The 21,096-nt window shown below is 42.8% G+C and overlaps 1 protein-coding gene across 7 annotated transcripts in view; it reads right to left on the bottom strand.

Annotated features, from left to right (window-relative positions):
* Nucleotides 1-21,096, bottom strand: part of CTNNA2 (catenin alpha 2) — a 982,769-nt gene that overhangs the window by 268,338 nt on the left and 693,335 nt on the right. Inside the window, exon 9 of one of the 7 annotated variants that reach the window (XM_054728045.1) lies at nt 11,983-11,990. The exons of the other annotated variants lie outside the window; for them this stretch is intronic. Coding sequence (XP_054584020.1) covers nt 11,983-11,990 — 8 coding nt within the window. The remainder of the gene's footprint in view (nt 1-11,982; nt 11,991-21,096) is intronic. 7 annotated transcript variants of the gene reach the window in all.

Genomic DNA, 21,096 nt, shown 5'->3' with positions numbered 1-21,096 from the left:
GCAGTGGCCAAAAATCAAATCCATGATCAAGATACCTGGACCAACCACATCACAATCCAGCTTTCCTGGACCCTGGGATGAGGGGGAAATGTAGAAAGGGAAAAATTGATGACAAAGTGTCCAGGCAAAATATATCCTGACACTTCTCTGCCAAAACTCGTCAATGCTGAAGGAAAGAATCATCAAACTATAGGAAAGAATAACAGGAAGAGGTTATTGGTGACAGTCCCAGACCCTACCTATCAGGATAGTGATGTCAGTACACACACTGGGCCATGAGCAAAGAAGGACTGGCTCAGGGACTTCAGGTATGTCACTATTGGTTTTCCTTTTCCCAGAAATCTGTGTTCTTTTAAGTAAATCCTCCAATTTTTCCTTCTCACTCAACCAAGGGTTTCTGGTTAAGGGATAAACTTATGATAATATCCAAATCAATGAGATTTGACTATAGGTTTGTAGGTGAAATTATTGGAGAGAAGGCATAATTTCCCCCCACTGGGATTGATAAACTGGCAGTAGATAAACCTTGAGATACTTATGGAGAGTCTAAAAATATATGCCACCAAAAGAAAAGCATTGGGGGGAGAGAGAGAGAGAAAGAGAGAGAAAGAGAGAGAGAGAGAGAGAGAGGAGTTAGGAAAGAGAAGAAGGGACGTCAGCTTTTGGAGTCAAATCAATTTGGTTCATATTTCCATTACATACTAACTTGGAAAATAGAGCTCCATGAGGGTACAGTCTTTGTTTTGCTTATCTTTAGGGACTGGAGCTGAGCCGGGCACATGATAGGCATTCAATAAATTTTATTAAATCAATGAGTGAAACATATTGGCTCCTGAATCCAATTGAACCTAAAGCCACAGTATCTATCAGTGGATTTGCTAGTGTCTTGAGTTAATAAATTCCCTTGTTTGTTCATGTTGGATTGCTGTCACTTCCGACCAAAAGGCATGACTGAATCAGAGACCTTAAAATACCCGACTAACATACTCTGAAGGCAGCCTGGTAGAGAGAGAAACCCCCAGGAAGGTTCCCGTGGACACAGCCCGAACATTCTCTGGGATCTCAGGCCTTTGTCTCACCCACAGGGGTTTCCCAGAACAAACTATTTATTGCCCAAGCTCTAAAATCCTAATATTTCTCCCCTACATCCTGCTGGTCACTAGCCTTGAGAACATGTTAATCAAATGGCCCCTAAGATGTATTCTATTTATGGATAGAAGGACGGATGGTCCTAGTAGGCACCTGGGTATAGGAAGTGGGGATGAAAGTAATTAATAATTTGGAAAATGTGTGATCCTAAAAATAAACTTCACCCACTTCACAATTTGCTGATCAAAGCCATAGGAAGTGGTTGGCACCTGTGTAGTGCTATAATTCTTGCTCCTTGATTTATTTTATCAACACAGGTGTAGTCCTCAGTGATTATCTGTCAGGCAGCCCTGTGTAGACGATGGTTTTTATCAAAGTCCCACTCTCACAGCTCCCAGCCTTGGGTGATTGCTAAAAGCCAGGGTTAATTAACCACACATCCCTTCGACGTCTGCGGAAGACCATGAACTGTACAAACTGCTAAAAAGAAAGTTACTTTATCTTTACAGTTGGGATGAACTTAGGCAAGGTGAAGTGCAAATTTCCATTGATTTTCTACACACACACAAACACATATATACCCATACTGAATAAATGATTTACATTTCAATGAATTTTTAACTTCCACTCCATTTTTAAGTGCATATTCCCCAAACCACTGAGTTACAGTTAAAGCTATCAGCACCTAGAGCATCCCTGGAGTCTGGCATTTTTCACCATCTCAAAAAGAGGTCAGTAACTGGGTCTGCATTAATGAGAGTTCACAGAAATCAGAAAACTCTCAGGCAGAGGGTTGCCTTAGTTTACGGAAAGATTGTCTGTGTGGGGATCAAAGTCTTGGCCTTCTACCCATATGTCAGGGGCCTGCCCTCCTACTTCACAATGACCCCTCCTCCTCTTTGCTTCTAAAGCTATCGATATAATTTATTTGGTGTTTTATAAGCAATCCCCACTCCGCTAACAATTATATCATGCAAATCTCTTGCATTGCTAATTGGATTTCAGATGTCACACTGAAAAGCAAAAATACAAATATATAAGATGCATCATTATGATCCTGTACTGTTGAGAAATTTATCATGACTCTATGTCCCTCCTTCCTTATTAGAAGTACAGGAGCTTCAGGACAGTGTGTTAGTCAGCTTGGGCTGTCTTAACAAAATACCATAGATTGGGTGGCTTAAACAACAGATATTTATTTTCTCACAATTCTGGAGGCTGGAAGTCCAAGATCAAGGTCCAGAAGGTTGGGTTTGTGGTGAGAGCTCTCTTCCTGGCTCAGAGACAGCTGCTTTCGCTCTATGTCCTCATATAGTGGAGAGAGAGCAAGCTCTCTGGTGTTTCTTCATCTAAGGCAGTGGTCGGCAAACTGCGGCTCGAGAACCACATGCGGCTCTTTGGCCCCTTGAGTGTGGTTCTTCCACAAAATACCAAGGCCTGGGTGAGTCTATTTTGAAGAAGTGGTGTTAGAAGTTTAAGTTTAAAAAATGTGGCTCTCAAAAGAAATTTCATTCGTTGTACTGTTGATATTTGGCTCTGTTGACTAATGAGTTTGCCGACCACTAATCTAAGGGCACAGAGACTATCATGAAGTCCCCATTCTAATAGCTCATTGAAGCCTAATTATCTCACAAAGGTCCCCCTCTCCAAATACCATCGCAGGGAAGGGGAGTGTAAGGATTCAATATATAAATTCTGGAGGGACATATCAGTCCACAGCAGACAGGAAGTTGTCAGCCAACTATATATTTTCTTTTATTTTTTTAAAGGGGATTTCAGAGAGGGAGAGAGATAGAAATATGGATGTTGAGAGAGAATCATTGATCAGCTGCCTCCTGCACAGCCCCGACTGGGGAATTGAACCTGAAACCCCAGCATGTGCCTTGACCAGGAATCGAACAGTGACCTCCTGGTTCATAGGTCGACACTCAACCACTAAGCCACACCAGCCAGGCTTTTTTTTTTTTTTTTTTTGTAAGGAATTATAAATTGTTTAGTTCATCTGGAAAACCAGATGGATTGAGCCCCAAAATAGTGAGAGCCCAACTACATGTTTTCTTAAAATTGAAGTTTCTTTCATGGTGTCTTGCAATGAATGGGTACTAAGCAAACTAGAACTATGTATAGATATGTTGTGCATAAAAGTATGTATTGTATATGAATGAATGGTGCAATTTGTATTCTGGCTGTTTGCTAGATGTCATGATATGGATCTTTGTGGGGCAGCTACTTGTATAAAGGTGGAGTTGAAGTGTTGCTGTATTATTGCCAGTGGTAGAGTAAAATTATTGCCTACCTTCTTTCTACCTTATTCCCATCCTTCCCTGTTCAAAATCTCCTCTAAGCCAGAAGAAGATGTAAATCAAAGTTTCTGATTGCCTGTAGAGCAAGCATGTCAAACTCGTGGCCAGCAGGCCGCATGACATGTAGCTCACTGGCCGAGAGTTTGACATGCTTGCTGTAGAGGATTAAAATGTATACATACTTGGGAGAAGAAATATAAAATTAGTAAATGACTTTATCAAATGCTTCTCTCAAAATAGTGAGAGGTGGGAGTAGATAAGCCTGGACATTAAAAGGGAATGAGTTTAACGAAATAGAACTTCTAAGAGATGGGCAGAACCCTGTCTGGGGCAAAGAGCCAGCCCATCCAGCGTGGCTCAGTGGTTGAGCTTCGATCTATGAACCAGGTCACAGTTCAATTCCCTGTCAGGGCACACACCCGAGCAGCAGTCTTGATCCCCAGTGTAGGGCGTGCAGGAGGCAGCCAATCAATGATTCTTTCTCATCATTGATGTTTCTCTCTCTCTCTCTCCCTTCCTCTCAGAAATCAATAAAAAATTTTTAAAACGAAGAAAAAAAAGAAGCATGCCATCCTGGGAATACCTAGGGCCTTTCTGGTCACACCCACACAGCAGAGGAAAATGAAGACATTTCTGGGTGACAATGGGAAGAGGAAATAGACAGTTTAGGAGTACCAAGCACTTCCTGCATGCTGGGGGAGCCCTAAAAAGAATTCCTTGTATTTTTCAGAACCAAGGCTTTCCTTCCTGCCCAAATCAGCTGGACCCCTCTTGGTCTCTGCCACGCCTCTGAGGACCACCTCCCCCTGCCTTCCCAGCATCACCACCGCCAATCTGCACCTGCGCACCTTCTCCCTCCTCTCCTGCTCCCCTCTAAAGACCCGCACTGTCTGGAGAGCAACTACACAGGTCCTGGCCCCACTCAGTCTCATCACTGGGAGGAAAGGAAGAGAAAATGATCTTTTGTTTTTAATTAGCTGGACAGTTAAAATAACGAAAGAAATATTTTAACTATTTGCGAACTAGCAAGCCCCAATCTAGAGTTGCTGATTTCTTTCTCAGCACCTTTGTGTTGTCTTTTATTTTCCAGGATGAGGCTTCTCAGGAGGCCACCACCACCCAGGATGGAGCTTCCCAGGAGGGTCCGGGTTTGATTCTGGTCAAGGGCACGATTCCCAGTCAAGGCAGGCCCTCCTTGGGTTCAGGAGAGTCGGGGCCCCACCCCCTCGAAGCCCTTCATACTGAGAATGCCTGGCCACCAACTCTTGGGCATTTGCTCACACTTGGCTCCAGTGAAAACTTTATGAGGCAAGTAGCATTTTTGCAGCACAGCAGTTAAAAACTCAACTAAGTAGAAAGCAGGCCGAAACCCCGGAACACATGTCTCACATCGTCCCAAATAGTCCTCACTATGTGGCTCCCATAAACACCATCTGCTGTGTTAATTTGTAAAGAATTACAAGGTTCTTAAAATTACACTTTGCTCTCTGTAACGTACACTGTGTCTATGAAGGGGGGAGAGTTGAGAATGTGCATCACGTCCAGCCAGACACAGAAATATTTTTCCTGCCTATGCTGGGCTGCGCCTGCAAGTTTGCTAGGTCTGCATGGAATTTTAAAAAGTGCACCATTGCCTGGCTGCCGTGGTTCAGTGGCTGAGCATTGACCTAGGAACCAGGAGGTCACGGTTCCCAGTCAAGGCACATGCCTGGGTTGCGGAGTCGATCCCTAGTGTGGGGCATGCAGGAGATGGCTGATCGATGATTCTCCCTCAGCATTGATTTTTCTACCTCTCTCCCTCTCCCTTCCTCTCTGAAATCAATAAATATATATATTTAAAAATATAAAATAAAATAAAAGTTGCACCATGTTTTTTGCAAACCACCTGCAGGAAACAAATTCCTAATAAAACACATAGATTATAATTCTAGCATTTTATATACCTTCAAGTTGGGTGCACATCTCCCATGTCACTGGATCCTCATGATGATGCAAGTCCTCGGCTATAAGTCAAAGAGGGTGAGTAGCCAACATTGGGAGAATGTTTTAGGTGTGACTTAATTCTCCATTGTGGGCTCTTCAGAGCCCTTGGGTGTGTTGGGTGTATAGCTGTGAGTGTTTCTCAATCGCTCATCCCTGTCTACTCACAAAGCCAGAAAGCAGCATCTTGTTCTCAAAGACACATCTCTGTGGTGACAGGATGCCAATGTCAACTTTTAGGCGAATTGAATGCCTAGCAGGTTGCTGGTTAAATGGTGATAAATGGTGGCTAGAAATGTGGAGGTAGATAGGAGAGTCTGAGGTTCAGCAATCCTGAACTAGAACCTGTCAATGTGAGATAGTTGTTACATGTGTAACTTCCTGGTCCCTCCACTCAGAGATTCCATTCAGTGGCTCTGGAGTAGGCTGGAAATGTTCATATATTTCCTGGGAATACCTAGGAATTATTCCTAGGAAATAAATGTTCATATATTTCCAGCCTACTCCAGAGCCACTGAATGGAATCTCTGAGTGGAGGGACCAGAAAGTTACACATGTAACAACTACCTCACATTGTTGACAGATACCTCACATATATATATTGCTCTAGCTGGCTTTTGCCTGCAGGCTGAAGGGTCCCAGGTTCAATTCTGGTCAAGGGCACATGCCCGGGTAGTGGGCTTGACCCCCAGTAGGGGTTGTGCAGGAGGCAGCCAATCAATGATTCTCTCTCATCATTGATGTTTCTATCTCTCCCTCTCCTTTCCTTTCTGAAATCAATAAAAATATATATTTTAAAATTATTGAATTTATTGGGGTGATACTGGTTAATAAAATTATATAGGTTTCAGGTGTACAGTCTTTTTTTCAAATCTTTATTGTTGAAAGTATTACAGATGTCCCCCCCCATTGACCCCTTCTAGCCCACCCCCAGGGGTACCGTTCTATAATACATCATCTGTAGGTTGTATTGTGTGCTCACCACCCCAAGTCAAGTCTCCTTCCATCACCATTCATCTCCCCTTTACCCTCTTCTGCCTCCCTCATCCCTCTTTCCCTCTGATAATCCATATTTATTATGGTGATTAAAAATCTTCATTTTTTAATAATCACGTTCTCAATTATAGTCAAGTTGTGAAAATACAGGGGAAGTTCAGTGGGTCCCAACCTGCCTAATTATTTGATTCATGGAAGTCTTTCCAACTATGGCCCAGGGATCTGCATTTTTAGATTTCCATTAAATTCGATTATTAGCCTGATTTGAGAACAATAACTTTTGCAAGGATTTCCTTGTAGTGAGCCTAAAATAGGATCAAGCATCCACAATTCAGGCAGTTCTGCTTAATTCTGATGAATTAGTCACTCTATCTCAAAAACAAAGTTTCTGAACCAAACCACTTAATTAGAAGAGAAAAAAAGCTGCACTGCCTCAGAAACCAAAGCAATATGGAACAGGCACAGCCACTGTGTCGCTTCATAGAAAGGCCTCACACAAAGAAAAGGAAATTTACACCCGTTTCCCAGGCTTCTCACCTGTCACTGTCACATTAATATAAAGACATCAAAATAAGGTCAGCGAGATGTGACAGACATAGAAATAAAGTAGATTCTTGTTCTTCCTAAACCATAGAGAACCTAAGACCTTTTGATTGAATTAAGATTTGGCAAGATCTCCCACACACACACACACACACACACACACAACGAACAAGGATCCTGATCAGGCAGAATTTCAGAGCTGCTGGTAAACTCTGCTGATTTGCCAATCTTTTCTGAAAATGTACTCCCAAATTCCCCTTCCTATTGTTCCAACCTCTCTGCTCCCTTGTAATTAAGTTCTAGGCCTCAGAGAAGAGTTTCTGAGCTCCCCATAATATTCTCCTTTATGCCTTCCTCTCCCTCTCCTGAAACATCTCTACTGCCCAGATCAAGCCCCGCCTCTTCCTGACCCCCCAGTCCACATAGAATTCTCCCTTCTCTCAACCTCAATAGCAAGTAGCATCGTCTTCTGTGTCAGGCCACAGCATCACCCTGGCCCAAACCTCTGCACAGCCTTCTTTGGGCAAGCTGACACAAGTCTCATCCCACATCCCTCAGAGGAAGGCATGTGGCTGTCTGTGGCTGCCTCCTGACTTCCATGCTTTGATGAAAAAGGCAGGAGTAGGGCTACAGGTTGTTGCCTGAATTTTCTCTGTTCACTTAGAGTAAATTGAACTGAACGAACCAATGTTGATTCCATTTTTTTAATCAATCTATGAAACACTGGATTTTTAAAACTGATCGTAAAAAACACAAAACAACAAAAAATGATTGGCACAGGTTGGCAGTAACCCCCAAATTGTTTAGTGATGCTTCTGTCAAATGCATATATAACACAGTTGAGTTAAATAAACATGTTGTACACATGTTTTGCATTTGAATGGAAGTGTATGTGATTCTGTGTGTGTGTGTGTGTGTGTGTGTGTGTGTGTGTGTGTGTGTGTGTATTGCAAATATAAATACCATTATATTTAACTGGGTGGGTACTCTCTGCACTAGCAGAAGGTAAGCTTTGTGAGAGAAGGCCCATCTCCTGTATCAGGTACAATGCCCCCAAAAGGAGTTTCCTTTGTACACAATGAAGCCTTGTGGTTAGTGATGGGATAACTGTCACTCCCAGAGGATAGTGGAAGTCAAAGAATGTTACTGCCAAGCTTCCTTGGATGAGTGGACCAGAGAACACTGAGGACAATGAGTCTTCAAATCTAAGTCCTTCCAGAATCCAGTACTGGTCTGTTTATGTGCATCCATAACTATTGATTTGGCCATGTGCAGCCAAGGATATGCACAGTGCCAGCTCCCAGGAGCACCTTAGTTTCCCAAGGACTTGTGACACTAAGACTTAAGGAGGGAGGAGAAGAGGATTGCTTTGATAAAGAAGTCAGTGTTATCTTACTCTTATGTGAAATGAAAATGCAAATGTAATCAATAGGCCACAACTCACCTCCATCTTTCTTATGCCCTTTCCCAAGTCTTCCCTTCCTTCAAAGAATTTATGACATCATCCACACAAACAGTATTAAGTTAATCTTGACTCGATACTTTCTAGCTATGTAACACTTGCCAATTCACCTAAAATCACTAAGTCGCAGTCCTCACATATAGAATAGTGAAAATAATACCTAACTCAAGATTGTGGTGAGATAATGTGTGCCAAATGTCTATCTACGAGTCGAGTCTAGCATGCAAATCGTATCCAATAAACAGAATTCTTACCCTTATTTTCTTTTTTTGTTAATCCTCACCTGAGGATATTTTTTCCCGTTGCTTTTCAGAGAGAGAGAGTGGAAGGAGTATGGGGGGGAAGAGGGAGGGTAAGAGAGAGAGAAGAAAACATCATGGATGTGAGACACATTGATTGGTTGCCTCTCCAATGTGCCCCAACTATGGACAGTGAGTGACCCCAAACCCCTTGGGTGTGTGGGCCAATGCTCTAACCACTGAGCAACATGGGCCAGGGCTTACCCTGATTTTCTTTCTCTCTTGACAGTACACTTCTTCAGGAGAGGCACAGTGCCCAGCATCTGAACTATGAATGATGTAAGATGGGGTGACTGAATGTCTAGGGAGAATATATTATTTTATAGGCTGAATCTGGGTTTTCCAAGACTTGCCATTTGAAAATCTTTTAATATCTGAGTGGCATTTAGCATTCATGAAATTTTCATCAGTTTAAAGTCCATTTATGACACAATTCAAATGTAAGGCAAATCAAAAAGGAAAACCAGACATGGACCCTGACTCTGTACCAATGAAGTGGAGAAGCATTCAAACTCTGGCCACCAAGGTTTCTTATGCTAGTGGGGAAAGGGAGCAAATGCTGGGCACGCCTTCCTCCTTCTCAGCTCCAGGCAGGGGTCTGAAATCAGTAGTGAATACAGTTCTCTGATGATTCTAATCAAACTGAGTACCTATAATTAACTGCTGGAAGAGGGGGATCCCCCAAGTAGCACAAGTGGGTTCTATTTCAGTCTCCCTCTGTTGGCATGTCAAGGAAGGAATGGATCTGCTGAATGGGCAAGCCAGATGCAGCTGGTCTGTGTGTCTACCCCACGCTGACAGGGAGCCAGTGAGGGAGCTGCTCAGGATTACACACACCTTTGTACCTGGGGGCCTCCAGAGACATGCCTCTTTTCTAAATATGCCTTCCACGCACAGGCAAAGTCTAGAAATCAGCATTAGTGAATACTTTTTAATCTATACTAATAAAAGGGTAATATGCTAATTAGGCCAGGAGACTTACTGGGAGATCTTCCGGACGTTCTTCCGGACAAAGCCATGGTAGCGGGGCCGAGGCAGAGGCGGTTAGGGGCAATCAGGCTGGTGGGGGGGGGGGCAGGCACTTGGGGGTGATCAGGCTGGCAGGGGTGGCAGTTGGGGGTGAGCAAGCCAGCAGGGGGGGGCGCAGATGGGGGCGATCAGGCTGGCGGGGGGGGGCAGTTGTGGGTGAGCAGGCCAGCAGGGGGGTCAGTTGGAAGTGATCAGCTCAGCTAGCAGGGGGCATGCAGTTAGGGGTGATCAGGCCAGAAGGAGGTGCAGTTGGGGGTGATCAGGCCTGCAGGCAGAGTGGTTAGGGGCTATCAGGCAGGCAGGCAGGTGAGCGGTTAGGAGCCAGCAGTCTCATATTTTGAGAGGGATGTCTGACTGCTGGTTTAGGCCTGATAGCTGTGGATCAGGCCTAATCCAGCAGTCAGACATCCCCTGAGGGAGTCCCAGATTGGAGAGGGTGCAGGCCGGGCTAAGGGACACCCACCTCCCTGTGCACAAATTTCATGCACCAGGCTACTAGTTCATTTATAATGACTTTAGAAGGTCCCTGTAAAAATACTAATACAATCAAGAAAGACTTTACATAGGTCATTTGATTAGTGGTGTTTCATCTGTCTCTCCTATTAGACTGTAAACTTCATGGGGTTAGTCATCAGTGAGTGTGTTTCACTAAATCCAGTAGCTGGCAAGTAGGTTCTCAGTGAAGCAGTGACACAAAATTGTTGTCATTTGTGGAAATAGAAAGTTGATCTCTAGACAGAACAGAAAAGTAGGAGAGGAAACCTCCATGTAGGGGTTGGGTGTGTACTTGAGACTCAGCAGCAGAAACCCACATGTTGACTACAGGGAGTGACAAAATCCATGTGAGGCTAGGTCAAGGCTAAACTTTTGGTCCTGATTCATTCACTCCACCAATTAATATTGAGAGTCACATGAGGACCACAGTGCTATGTGCTAGGGACACAGGAACCAGTCACAGGGATAGGGGGACTTACAATCTGATAGAGCACCTGATAATTAATCTGGAAAATAATCAAATTATTTTAAATCTTAGAACACATATACTTATGGAAGTAGGGGTAAGTTTTTCTTAAGTTTCCTTTTCAAGGCCTGTGTCAAGTGATTGACGAGGAAACTCAGCTGTGAACCCAGCAAGCAGAACGGATAAGCAGGGTCAGACGCACCCACCAGGAGTCAAAACATCATCCTACCGCCTGATGACTAAGGACAATAGCTGAGTTCTGCAGACCACCAGGGCTGCACATGGCTGCATTCAGTTCCCAGCCTCACCCCAGTCCATTCCCCTTTATAATCCTGTCCCCTGCATCATTCTGGAAGACAGGATTTGAATACTTGTAAGCACTCTGTCTTCTTGGTTGGCTGGCTTTCACAATAATGCCTTATGTCAGTGGTCGGCAAACCGCGGCTCCCAAGCCACCTGCGGCTCTTTTGCCCCTTGAGTATGGCTCTTCCACAAAATACCACGTGCGGGTGCGGGCGTACATTGCGATTAAAACTTCGTGGCCCATGCACAGAAGTCAGTTTTTGGCTCTCAAAAGAAATTTCTATCGTTGTACTGTTGATCTTTGGCTCTGTTGACTAATGAGTTTGCTGACCACTGCCTTATGTGATTCAACCCTGTCTTCGTTACTGGACACAGTGACAGGCAGACTGAGCCCACCCTGGAGTTTCTTGGTAACAACGGTCACTCCTACATAGAGTTATAGTCCAAAGCATGCTTCCTAACCTAAACCATATCAACTATTGATATGTTGGACCAAATGATTCTTTGTTTGGAGGGCTGCTCTATTCATTCTGGGACATTCAGCAGCATCTCTGGCCTCTACTAACTAGATGCCAGTAGCACCCCTTCCCTCAGTCCTGACAACCAGAAATATCTCTAGACATTGCTAAATGTACCCTGGGGACAGGGGCAAAATTGCCTCCACTTGAGAACCATTTGCCTGATGAGTGAGAAAGATAATTTAAAAAGCAATTATAATGCAGTAAGATAAGCGCTGTGACACAGATAGAATGCACAAGAAGAGAACTAAGTAAACTTAGGAGTGGTGGTTAAAACAAAACAAAACAAAACAAAATCTGCCTCAACAAAGAGATAAAATGAGGACACACAATAGCTATTTAATTGGTGTCTACTATATTTTAAACACTAGACTTTGATTGCTTATTTAATCCTTACAAAAGCCCTATACATTAACTACTTCACAGGTGTGCATCAAGACAAGTAAGCTTGTTCCATATTCAAACAGTGAGTTGTGGACGAAAGGGGCCACATGCTAACCTGACAAGCTCAGGGAAGGCCTGCATGGCGGTCTTGCAAACTTAGAGACCTAAAGTAACCACAAAGGATGGTCTGAAATTACACTTTAACTAAAAGCAGTTGTGGTGGGTAGTTACGTCCTAGGCTGGTATCCTCACTGACAAGGTCAACCTTTACCATAACTGAGCCTATCTGTCTTTTTTCATCTATGATAACATATCCTTGAAATGTCTGGGTAACTTGTAACTTCCCTTTTTCTGGAGCCCTTGGGGCACAATTTAATGTGCCTGGGCACCAGAACAGATACCACAAATTCCTTCATTGTTATTGTTATTGTTATCATGTTAATTGTTGACTCTTAACTATCCCACACCCACCTAAGTATGTGTCTATCATTTTACTTTTTATCCAATCCCAGGGGTCCCCCCTCTTTAATCTATCACCAATGGATTTCATGTAACCCACCCACATCCCCTCCTTTGATTGCAATGTATAAAAATAGATGAAAAGCCGCCATTCTCTGGAGCATTATCCCAATCCATTGAGATACTTCTTCCCAGCAATTGTCAACAGTTTGGCTCAAATAGACTTACAAATATTCTTTACAAGTTTGAATGTTTTTACGTTAACAGAGGGATGGATCCAGGATCTAATCTGGGTTCTAAACTTAAGTCTGGCTAATTCTTTAGGAATGAAAAAAATTTTAGAAAGAGAAACTTTTGCTACAGGAGGGCCAAAGCAGTTCACAGATTTAAAAACAAACCAACAAAACCTTGTCTAAATATGGGGCTTGCATAGGAGTTTCAGACACAGGAAATGTGTCATTGAAAGAATTTAAATTGGAAATTGGCTTAAAGCTATGAGCAGAGGTTCTACTGAAAGGTCTGAGGTCCCATAGCATCGTCCAATATTGATGAGTCCATGGATTGGCCTGGTCTTCAGAGTTCCCAAACACCTACCTGCCAACTAAATGCCATCCAGAGAACCAATCCTCACATCTGTATGATTTTGCTTCATAGGTGGCATGAAGATACCTTCCAATTTGCTTCCATTGTCACAGTATAATTAATCAAACTGCCTCTCTTCACTCTTAAAAGTGCCCCAATTTGGATGACACGTTTTATGATCACCTTATTATTCGTCTAATTAAGTTTTGAGCTGAAGAATTATTAGGCCAGCTATTTTATGTCATCAGAATTGCTTGTGAGAACCCAACCCATTACTTGATTGATATCTTTAATAAAACATATATTACTTCGTCCACCTTCCTAAAATCTTATAATGCCAACCTAACATTTGCAAGATCATGTCTAAAAAGGTCCTAGTCAATTTGACCTCAATTTATCTCCTATTCCCCAACATATCCCCACCATGTGTTAGTCACTACTTCTCCACAGACTAAACCCTCATGCCTCTGGACTCATTCGCAATGTCTATAATTCCCTCCAACATTTTGTTCAATGACATTGACCACTGTGTTAGACCCTATAATTTTCTCTCCTTCACTCCTCACCTACCTCATGGAGATCTTGTTAAAATGTCATCTCCTCTTAAAAGAAACCCTGGTTTCCTCAGACACTAGTTGTTCCTTCCTATGTGTCCTTGCACCACACTTTGTCCATCCTTCTATTATGGTTTTTCTCATCCAATCATGGCAGGTTCATGTGTCTGTGCTGTGCACATTCCTAGAACATCATTGTTATCTTTGTTTCATTAATGCCTTATTCTACCTGGTACTCAATTGGCATTTGATACATATTTTCTGATTAATGACCACTGGTGACTGCTAAATCAGAATTGGCCACATTTGGGACAATCACTAGCAATCATATCTAATAAAGAGGGACTATGCAAATTGACTGTCACACCATGACAAAGATGGCAGCACCCATAGCCACAAGATGGTGGCACCCAGTCCCCTCAGCCCCACCAGAGTCCCACAGTCCTTTCAGCCCATCCAGGGGTTAGGGGGGTGGTGGCAGTGGCAGGCGCATGGTGCAGCCAGACCTGCCCTCAGCCCCCCAGCCATCCAGGGCCAGCCCCAGGTGCAGGCAAGCCTCAGATGGTGGCTGCCCAGCCGCCCAAGGCTCAGGTAACTAGGGCCGGCCTAGGCTTGCACTGCTGGCAGTGGCAGCAGCAGAGGTGTGATGGAGGTGTCACCTTCCCCTGATTACCAGGTCACTTCCTGCCCCTGAGGGCTCCCAGACTGTGAGAGGGGGCAGGCAGGGCTGAGGGACCCCCCTCCAGTGCATGAATTTTCATGCACCGGGCCTCTAGTTAATAATGTGGCCAGTGACTTTTGCTTTCTAATACACACAAGTAAGAGTCCATGAAGTATAGTGAAAAGCCAGAATATCTGCATTTTTATTTCCCATTTTGCTTCTTTGGCTTTCTCTGAGACCAGGCAAGTCACTGAACTGTATTAGAACCCAGCTTTCTTATCTGTAAAGCAAGTTGCTAGAACTAGATAATTTCTACATTATCATTTTTACCAGTTATAAGTCATCCTTGGTCATGGTAACATACCAGAGCCTTCTGACTGAGTTATCAATAGGTCAGCTTTGACTTAACCTTATTATAAATCTATTATTCTCAATATATTTACAAATAGTTTTTATTAATTACAAGATAATATATATTTGTTAAAAACTTTGAATAATACTCATTTAAATAAAGTGAAATATAAAAGACTCTCCCATTCCCACAAAACACACAGCCCTTCCAGAGGGAAACTATCATAATATTTTGCCACCTTGTCTACCTTCATTCCCCATTCCAGAGTTGAGATTATATGTTATCAGGGAAGTTGAGGTATCCCTTTTCCCACCGAGTGCTGGGGGTGGAGTCCTTACAATGTCTTGAGAAAAATGATTTTCTGAGACTTGCACAGGAGTATGGGTGATTATTTTTGCATGGAATTACATCACAGGGTTCCAAAGTCCCATTTCCCTTAGTCCAGTCCTAGAAGAAGTGTAGCTGGGGATTCAGTAAAGCTAAAAGTAAAGCCAGTGTCTAGTGTTTCAGTCCCATATTGCAGCCAGTTCAGCATCAGGCTAGTTGCAGTCCATTAATCCATGGTGTGGGCCACATGAGTGACTGCAGGGGAGCTAAGGGTGAGTCATGAGCCAAGCATACCAAGAGCATAAGAGAAACCAAGAGCACAAGAGTACAAGAGCACCGTTCCTTTGTTCAGGGAACTAAATATCCCAAATCTCGCACCCTTGCAGTGGCCATGCCTATTCTGGCCAATGAATCTGTTCCCAGGTGTGACTGACAAAAAGCAGCTCCACTAGTCCCCCCAACTTTACTGGGCATGTGCCTATCTCCCCCCTGTCCAGTCCCTTCCCCCAGCTATCTTCTAGAAATGGACTGGCGGCTCCCAGGGGAGTATAAAGCTGCAACTTCCTGGCAAAGAGGCCCAAATGACATGCTTATAACATTTGGTCTTCCTTTTGCTCCTGTTATTAATAACTAGTTTAATTATAATTATATCTATATATATTATATCTATATCTATATCTATATCTATATCTAACCCCACACACACCCTAAATCAGGCAAACCTATCATATAGTCACAAATTCAAAACAGACTGTTAAGGAGAATAAATGAAATTTGGAATATGCCACTAACTTTGGAGTTTGGTGACACAGGAGACTCTGACATCTCCAAAACTTTCTATATCATGTGTCTTCAGAACAAATCCATGCCTAAAATAGACCATCAAGCTAACCTATACTTTCAATAGTCTTCTGTTTAGGTTTAGTTTTTACACCCAAATTAGCCTGCTTTCTAAATCTAAACAAAATGGTTAAAAAAGTAGAATCTGTGTATAGCGAATTCTCCAATTGTAGCACATTTATGTGAAAATTTATAGGAAGAAAATTATGTGGTGGGGATTAGCATTATGGTGTGAGACAACTCCTATCCTCTAAAGGCTTCCTATTATTACTAATAATTTAAAATAATTCTAACTCAAATATGTACAACATTTCATAGTTTAGGAAGTATTTTTCTATGCATTATTTCATTTTAATCCTCAGAAAAACCTGTGACTTTGGTAATATTTATAATCTCTATTTGCATATACAAAAGGTTCAAATGGTAAAGATCATGGAGACAGAATCTGGGCATTCAAGATTTAAATGCAAACATATCCCAAAACAGCCCACGGCACTGCTATGGCCCCTGCAGTTCAATCAAACTCTAAATTGATATTGTGTGATATCTGCCCACGGGAATATGGCTTTCTATGAATGTGTCAAGTCTTTAGAAATGAATTCTTCATGCATTTATTTGGTAAAGTGAATTTCCAAGTTATTGACGCAGGTTACTAAGAAGCTAGGAAAATAACTTGGCAAGTAGAATGGGGAAACTGAGACAGATAGCTAACCAGACAGCTGAGCAATTTACAGCCAGCTAATAAATCAGAGGTCTTATCTTCCCTAACTAAGGACACTTAGGAGCAAATGGTTTACACATTCTAGACCTTGCTGGAGCAGACCTGCCTTGGGCCTGGTCTCTTTCTGGTGACCTTCTTTGAAGGTGAAACTGACCAGAGAATGACCCTGATCCTTCTATAGGATGCATCAGAAGATCAAAGGGCACACCTGGAAAGCTGAGAAATATTCTGATTGAGACCTCCCCTATTATTTCCACCTTTAGAAACAGATTAAAAACCTTTAAGACAAATCACCCAGTGTGCAAGCTCCCTTGAGCATGCCCGCACCTCCACCACCAGACACACACTTCAGGCGTGTATCTTTGCTTTCTTTCTCCTAAGCTCTAAATGTTCCCATGAGACTTGCAACCAGGGGAGCAAAGGGCAGCCGCAGTCCTGGGGTAACCCCCTGAACCTGTCTCTAAGAGCCCTCCTTTTGCCTCTGTAACTTGTTTCCTGAGTCCACACAGCCTTGTGAGGCTCACTTCTTCTGCCTCTATGACTTTCTTTCTAAAGGGCCATGGCAGCTTCACCTAGGCCAGTGGTCGGCAAACTGCGGCTCGAGAGCCACATGCGGCTCTTTGGCCCCTTGAGTGTGGCTGTTCCACAAAATACCACGGACTGGGCGAGTCTATTTTGAAGAAGTGGCGTTAGAAGAAGTTTAAGTTTAAAAAATTTGGCTCTCTAAAGAAATTTCAATCGTTGTACTGTTGATATTTGGCTCTGTTGACTAATGAGTTTGCCAACCACTGACCTAGGCTCACTCCAGTTGCTGTGATCTTGCCTCTTGTATCTTACGCCCTTCCTTTGTTTCACTGTCCCCAGCTTTAATAAACATACTCTCAAAATCACTTGGACTCATGTCTTAAATTTTTTCCTGCATTCAGTCAATAACCCACATATTGCAGGCCTTGCTGGGGCAAACCCTGCCCCCCGCAAAACCTCCCTGGGAGTTAATCTCAAAATGCAGTCCATTCTTCTTAGCTGAGAACTACCTATGATCAAGGAAATATTAACACAACTGTACCGGAGACATGCCCCCCAACCCCCAGTTGGAACCCCCAGCCCTCATTACCTGTAACCTGTAACCATTATTCCCATTCTCTTCCTTTTGCCTCCTTTCCCATGTAATCTACCCAATATACTAGTAAGCAGCTGGCTTACGGGGGGTAGAGGGGTAGAGCAGATTTTTTTTTTTTGTGGATGGCCTGCTGCTCTCCCATGTTGCCAGCAATATTGGAAAATAAAACGCTCCTATAAGAGTCAACCCTATCTCTGATTAATTGGCTCAAGTAGCGACAGGCAGTCAGGACCCATTCATTGTCTAGTTTCACATCCCTGCAAAACCAGATAAAGTGACACTATGGCTAACATCAGGACCAGATGCAATGATCAACTACTCCCTACTCTCTTACTGACCAATCAGTAGATACCTTAACTCTCACCATGACCCTAACTCCCTTAGTCACCATGATTAATGTTTTTTCCCCCTATATAACTCATCTCCTAGGCACCAATGGGGACCCAGGTCTTTAAGCATTATCTACCTGTGACTATAGGCATGGCACCATCTCCTTAATAAATCCTGATTTTCTTGGCTGAAAATTCCTGTTTATGTTTCTTGGGCTTTGATGCACACAGGAAAACAGACCCCTTCAGCCCAGTAACTCTAGGGAGCACAACAGAAGAGAGGCTACAATTTCACATATCTACTCAGTTGAATGATGAAGAAACTCACAGAGAATAATAGGATATGATCCCTATTAGTTGAAAGAGCTGGTTAGTACTAAATATTTATCTCTTTTTAAAACACTGTATCATTACAACATCCTAAAACTTTTTACACACTATTCCCAAGTGAAATATAAAAGTGAAAAAGTCCAGTTAATCATAATGCTGGTTCTTACCAAGCATAAAGCAATTTATAAACAGCTGAATGCTCAACCGATTTTTTCAATTTGCATCCAGATATTGGTCATAGTGTAGTTGCTGACAAAGAAAATCTAATAAAGTTTTTAAAATCTTACGATAATAAGTGCTACCATTAAATGTGTATCTGCTACAGTCCAAGTCACTTACATAATCTCCCATCTCCACAATAACCCTGAAACAAGGTATTTTTAGCTCCTTTTAATTGATGTATAATGGTGGTCCAGAGTCCATAAGAAATCTGTCTACATTCATAAGATTAGTGTTAAAGAAAAACCCATAAACCCAAAACAGTATCACTCATGCTAAAAGCCCATGATACTAAACCTAGATTTAATATCTAATCTAATTGCTATTTCAACCTTTCCCAGAAACATTAATCACCAGTCTGGAATTTTCTAGTCAAAACCAACGAGGTAATCATCACTTGGGGCTCTCTCCATTCCCAACCCCACTCTCCACCCTCACCCCCCGCCCCCACACCCACACACACACTCGTCTTCAACAATTGAAAGAAGAGGAAATTTGCATGATAAAACCCATACCTGTTCTCTGCCCCTAAAAGATGTCTAGCCACCCCCCCAAAAAATAATTTATTTTCTTTGTTAATAGCTCCCCTGCCCCACCCATTTTCCTACAAAAAGAACTTTCATTTTGTACAACCCCTCAGAGCTAGATAGACTTCTACTTGCTAGATAGATTGCTGTCTGATTCATAAATTGCTTAATAAAACCCATCAGATCTTCAAATTTACTCAGTTTATTTATTTACTTATTTTTTAACTCTAGTCAGCTGAAGGTTCAAAACCTGTGTACTCTCCAATTCACCAGCAGTGCACACAACAAACGATCAGGTCAATGTGACAGTGAAGGAGTTCTCTACTTCTTTATTTTCTATACAACATACCTGAAGGATTTGACACACACCACCAGGGATACTAGAGGAAGATGGAAGACACAATGAAATGGACTTAAAGAGGCATTTTTAGAAAGACTGATCCAATATTAGGGGGATCCACCAACACTTCTGTGAAGGTCAGAAATTGAATACTGGGGAGTAGCTACAATTATAAGAACTATTAATCATGCTCTGATAACCTTGATGGTTCTGTTCTGATTAAAGAAAGCACATTCTAACCTGGCTGGGAGTTGTATGCCCTGGGAAATGGAAGCTAACATCAGAATGCAGCCCACCCTCTTGTCTTGAGGATTGCTTATCATTATGGAAAAATTTACAACCTCGTGGCTGAAACAATGTAGGCCCGGAGGGACCCGCCCTTGCCCTTTGAAACCTCCAGCCCTATTGCCTATAACCATGATACCATGCTTACTTTCCCATGACTGTCACTCTTACTTTCCCACATAATCTTTGCCCTTCTACCCAATATAAGCAGCTGCTTATGGAAAGAGGTAGAAAATATTTTTGTGGATGAGCTGCTGCTCTCCCATACTGCCAGCATTATTGGGATAAATGCTGATATATGATTCAACCCTGTCTCTGCTTAATTGGCTCCAGTAGTGACCGGCAGCCCGGACCTCTTGGTTCTCTGGTTACACTTACACCAGGGTTGAGAGCTCTGGCATCCAACAAGCAGAAGACTGATGGTCCTCATTGGTAGAGTGGAAAGATTCAAAAGGTGATCTGCTGGAGGCCTCCAAAAAAATTAACTAAATCCTAGCCAATTTGGCTCAGTGGATAGAGCATTGGCCTGTGGACTGAAGAATCCTGGGTTCGATTCAGGTCAAGGGCACATGCCTGCGTTGTGGGTTCGATCCCCAGTAAGGGGCATGCAGGAGGCAGCCGGTCAATGATTCTCTCTCATCATTGATGTTTCTATCTCTCTCTCCCTCTCACTTCCTCTCTGAAATCAATAAAAATATATTTAAAAAAGAATTTACTAATATGTGTGTGAAATACTCATACTGCCTCTCCACATACACATATCCATCACACCATGCCACACCACACACACCTTTTGTTTTTAAATTGATAAAGCAAGTATGAGGTCCCTGATAGTTACACATAAAAGAGACCTGTTTAATTTCATTGAACCCTGCTTTTTCAACATCTGTGCCACAAAACCCTGTTTTCCCTTGTCATACCCATTAAAATCTCAAGGAACAGCTGTTCTCAGAAGTACGCTGGGAGCCCATCCATGAACAGGATGTTCTCTGTGGCCTCTCACTCAGGCATCCCACTGCCCCAGAGGCGGAGCCAGAAGCGGAAGTCAGGGATTTCCCTGCAGTGCTAACAGTCTTCCTGGCAATAGGGGATTTGCGTGGCATGTTAAGTGCCCTATGCAAGAAATGCCACAATCTAATCCTGTCACCTTTAGGATCAAGGACATAAGTGACAGCCATTGGGTTGCCTGTCAGCTTAATTAGAGGAAGTGAAACACAATTACAGGGCATTAGTGCCAGGCGGGGGCAGAGTGGCTGCCGGCCCTCGGGGGAGGCCCAAACAGCAGACCACAGGGAAAAGTACACTCCTCTTCCCTGACAATTTCATTGAAAGTCTTAATTACAATGCTACTGTGGGGAGAAAATTGTTTTACAAATGCCAGTACAAACACAGTCTGATTGCAGAAATCTTTTTATCTAAAAACTAATTAAACCATTATTTCCTCTTAGATTACAATGGTAAAGTGTAAGTTTTTCTTTTATGAAAATAGTTACACAATCTTATGGTCCTTCATTTGGAGAGCATCTTTTAAAAACTACCTACAGACCAAAATGATCTTAGAAATTAGAAATGCTAGGAAGAAG

Source organism: Eptesicus fuscus, chromosome 16 (genome assembly GCF_027574615.1).
Source record: "Eptesicus fuscus isolate TK198812 chromosome 16, DD_ASM_mEF_20220401, whole genome shotgun sequence".
NCBI classification, from domain to species: domain Eukaryota; kingdom Metazoa; phylum Chordata; class Mammalia; order Chiroptera; family Vespertilionidae; genus Eptesicus; species Eptesicus fuscus.
The sequence above is the reverse complement of the archived record's forward strand: the minus strand, read 5'-3'. Positions and strand labels throughout refer to the sequence as shown.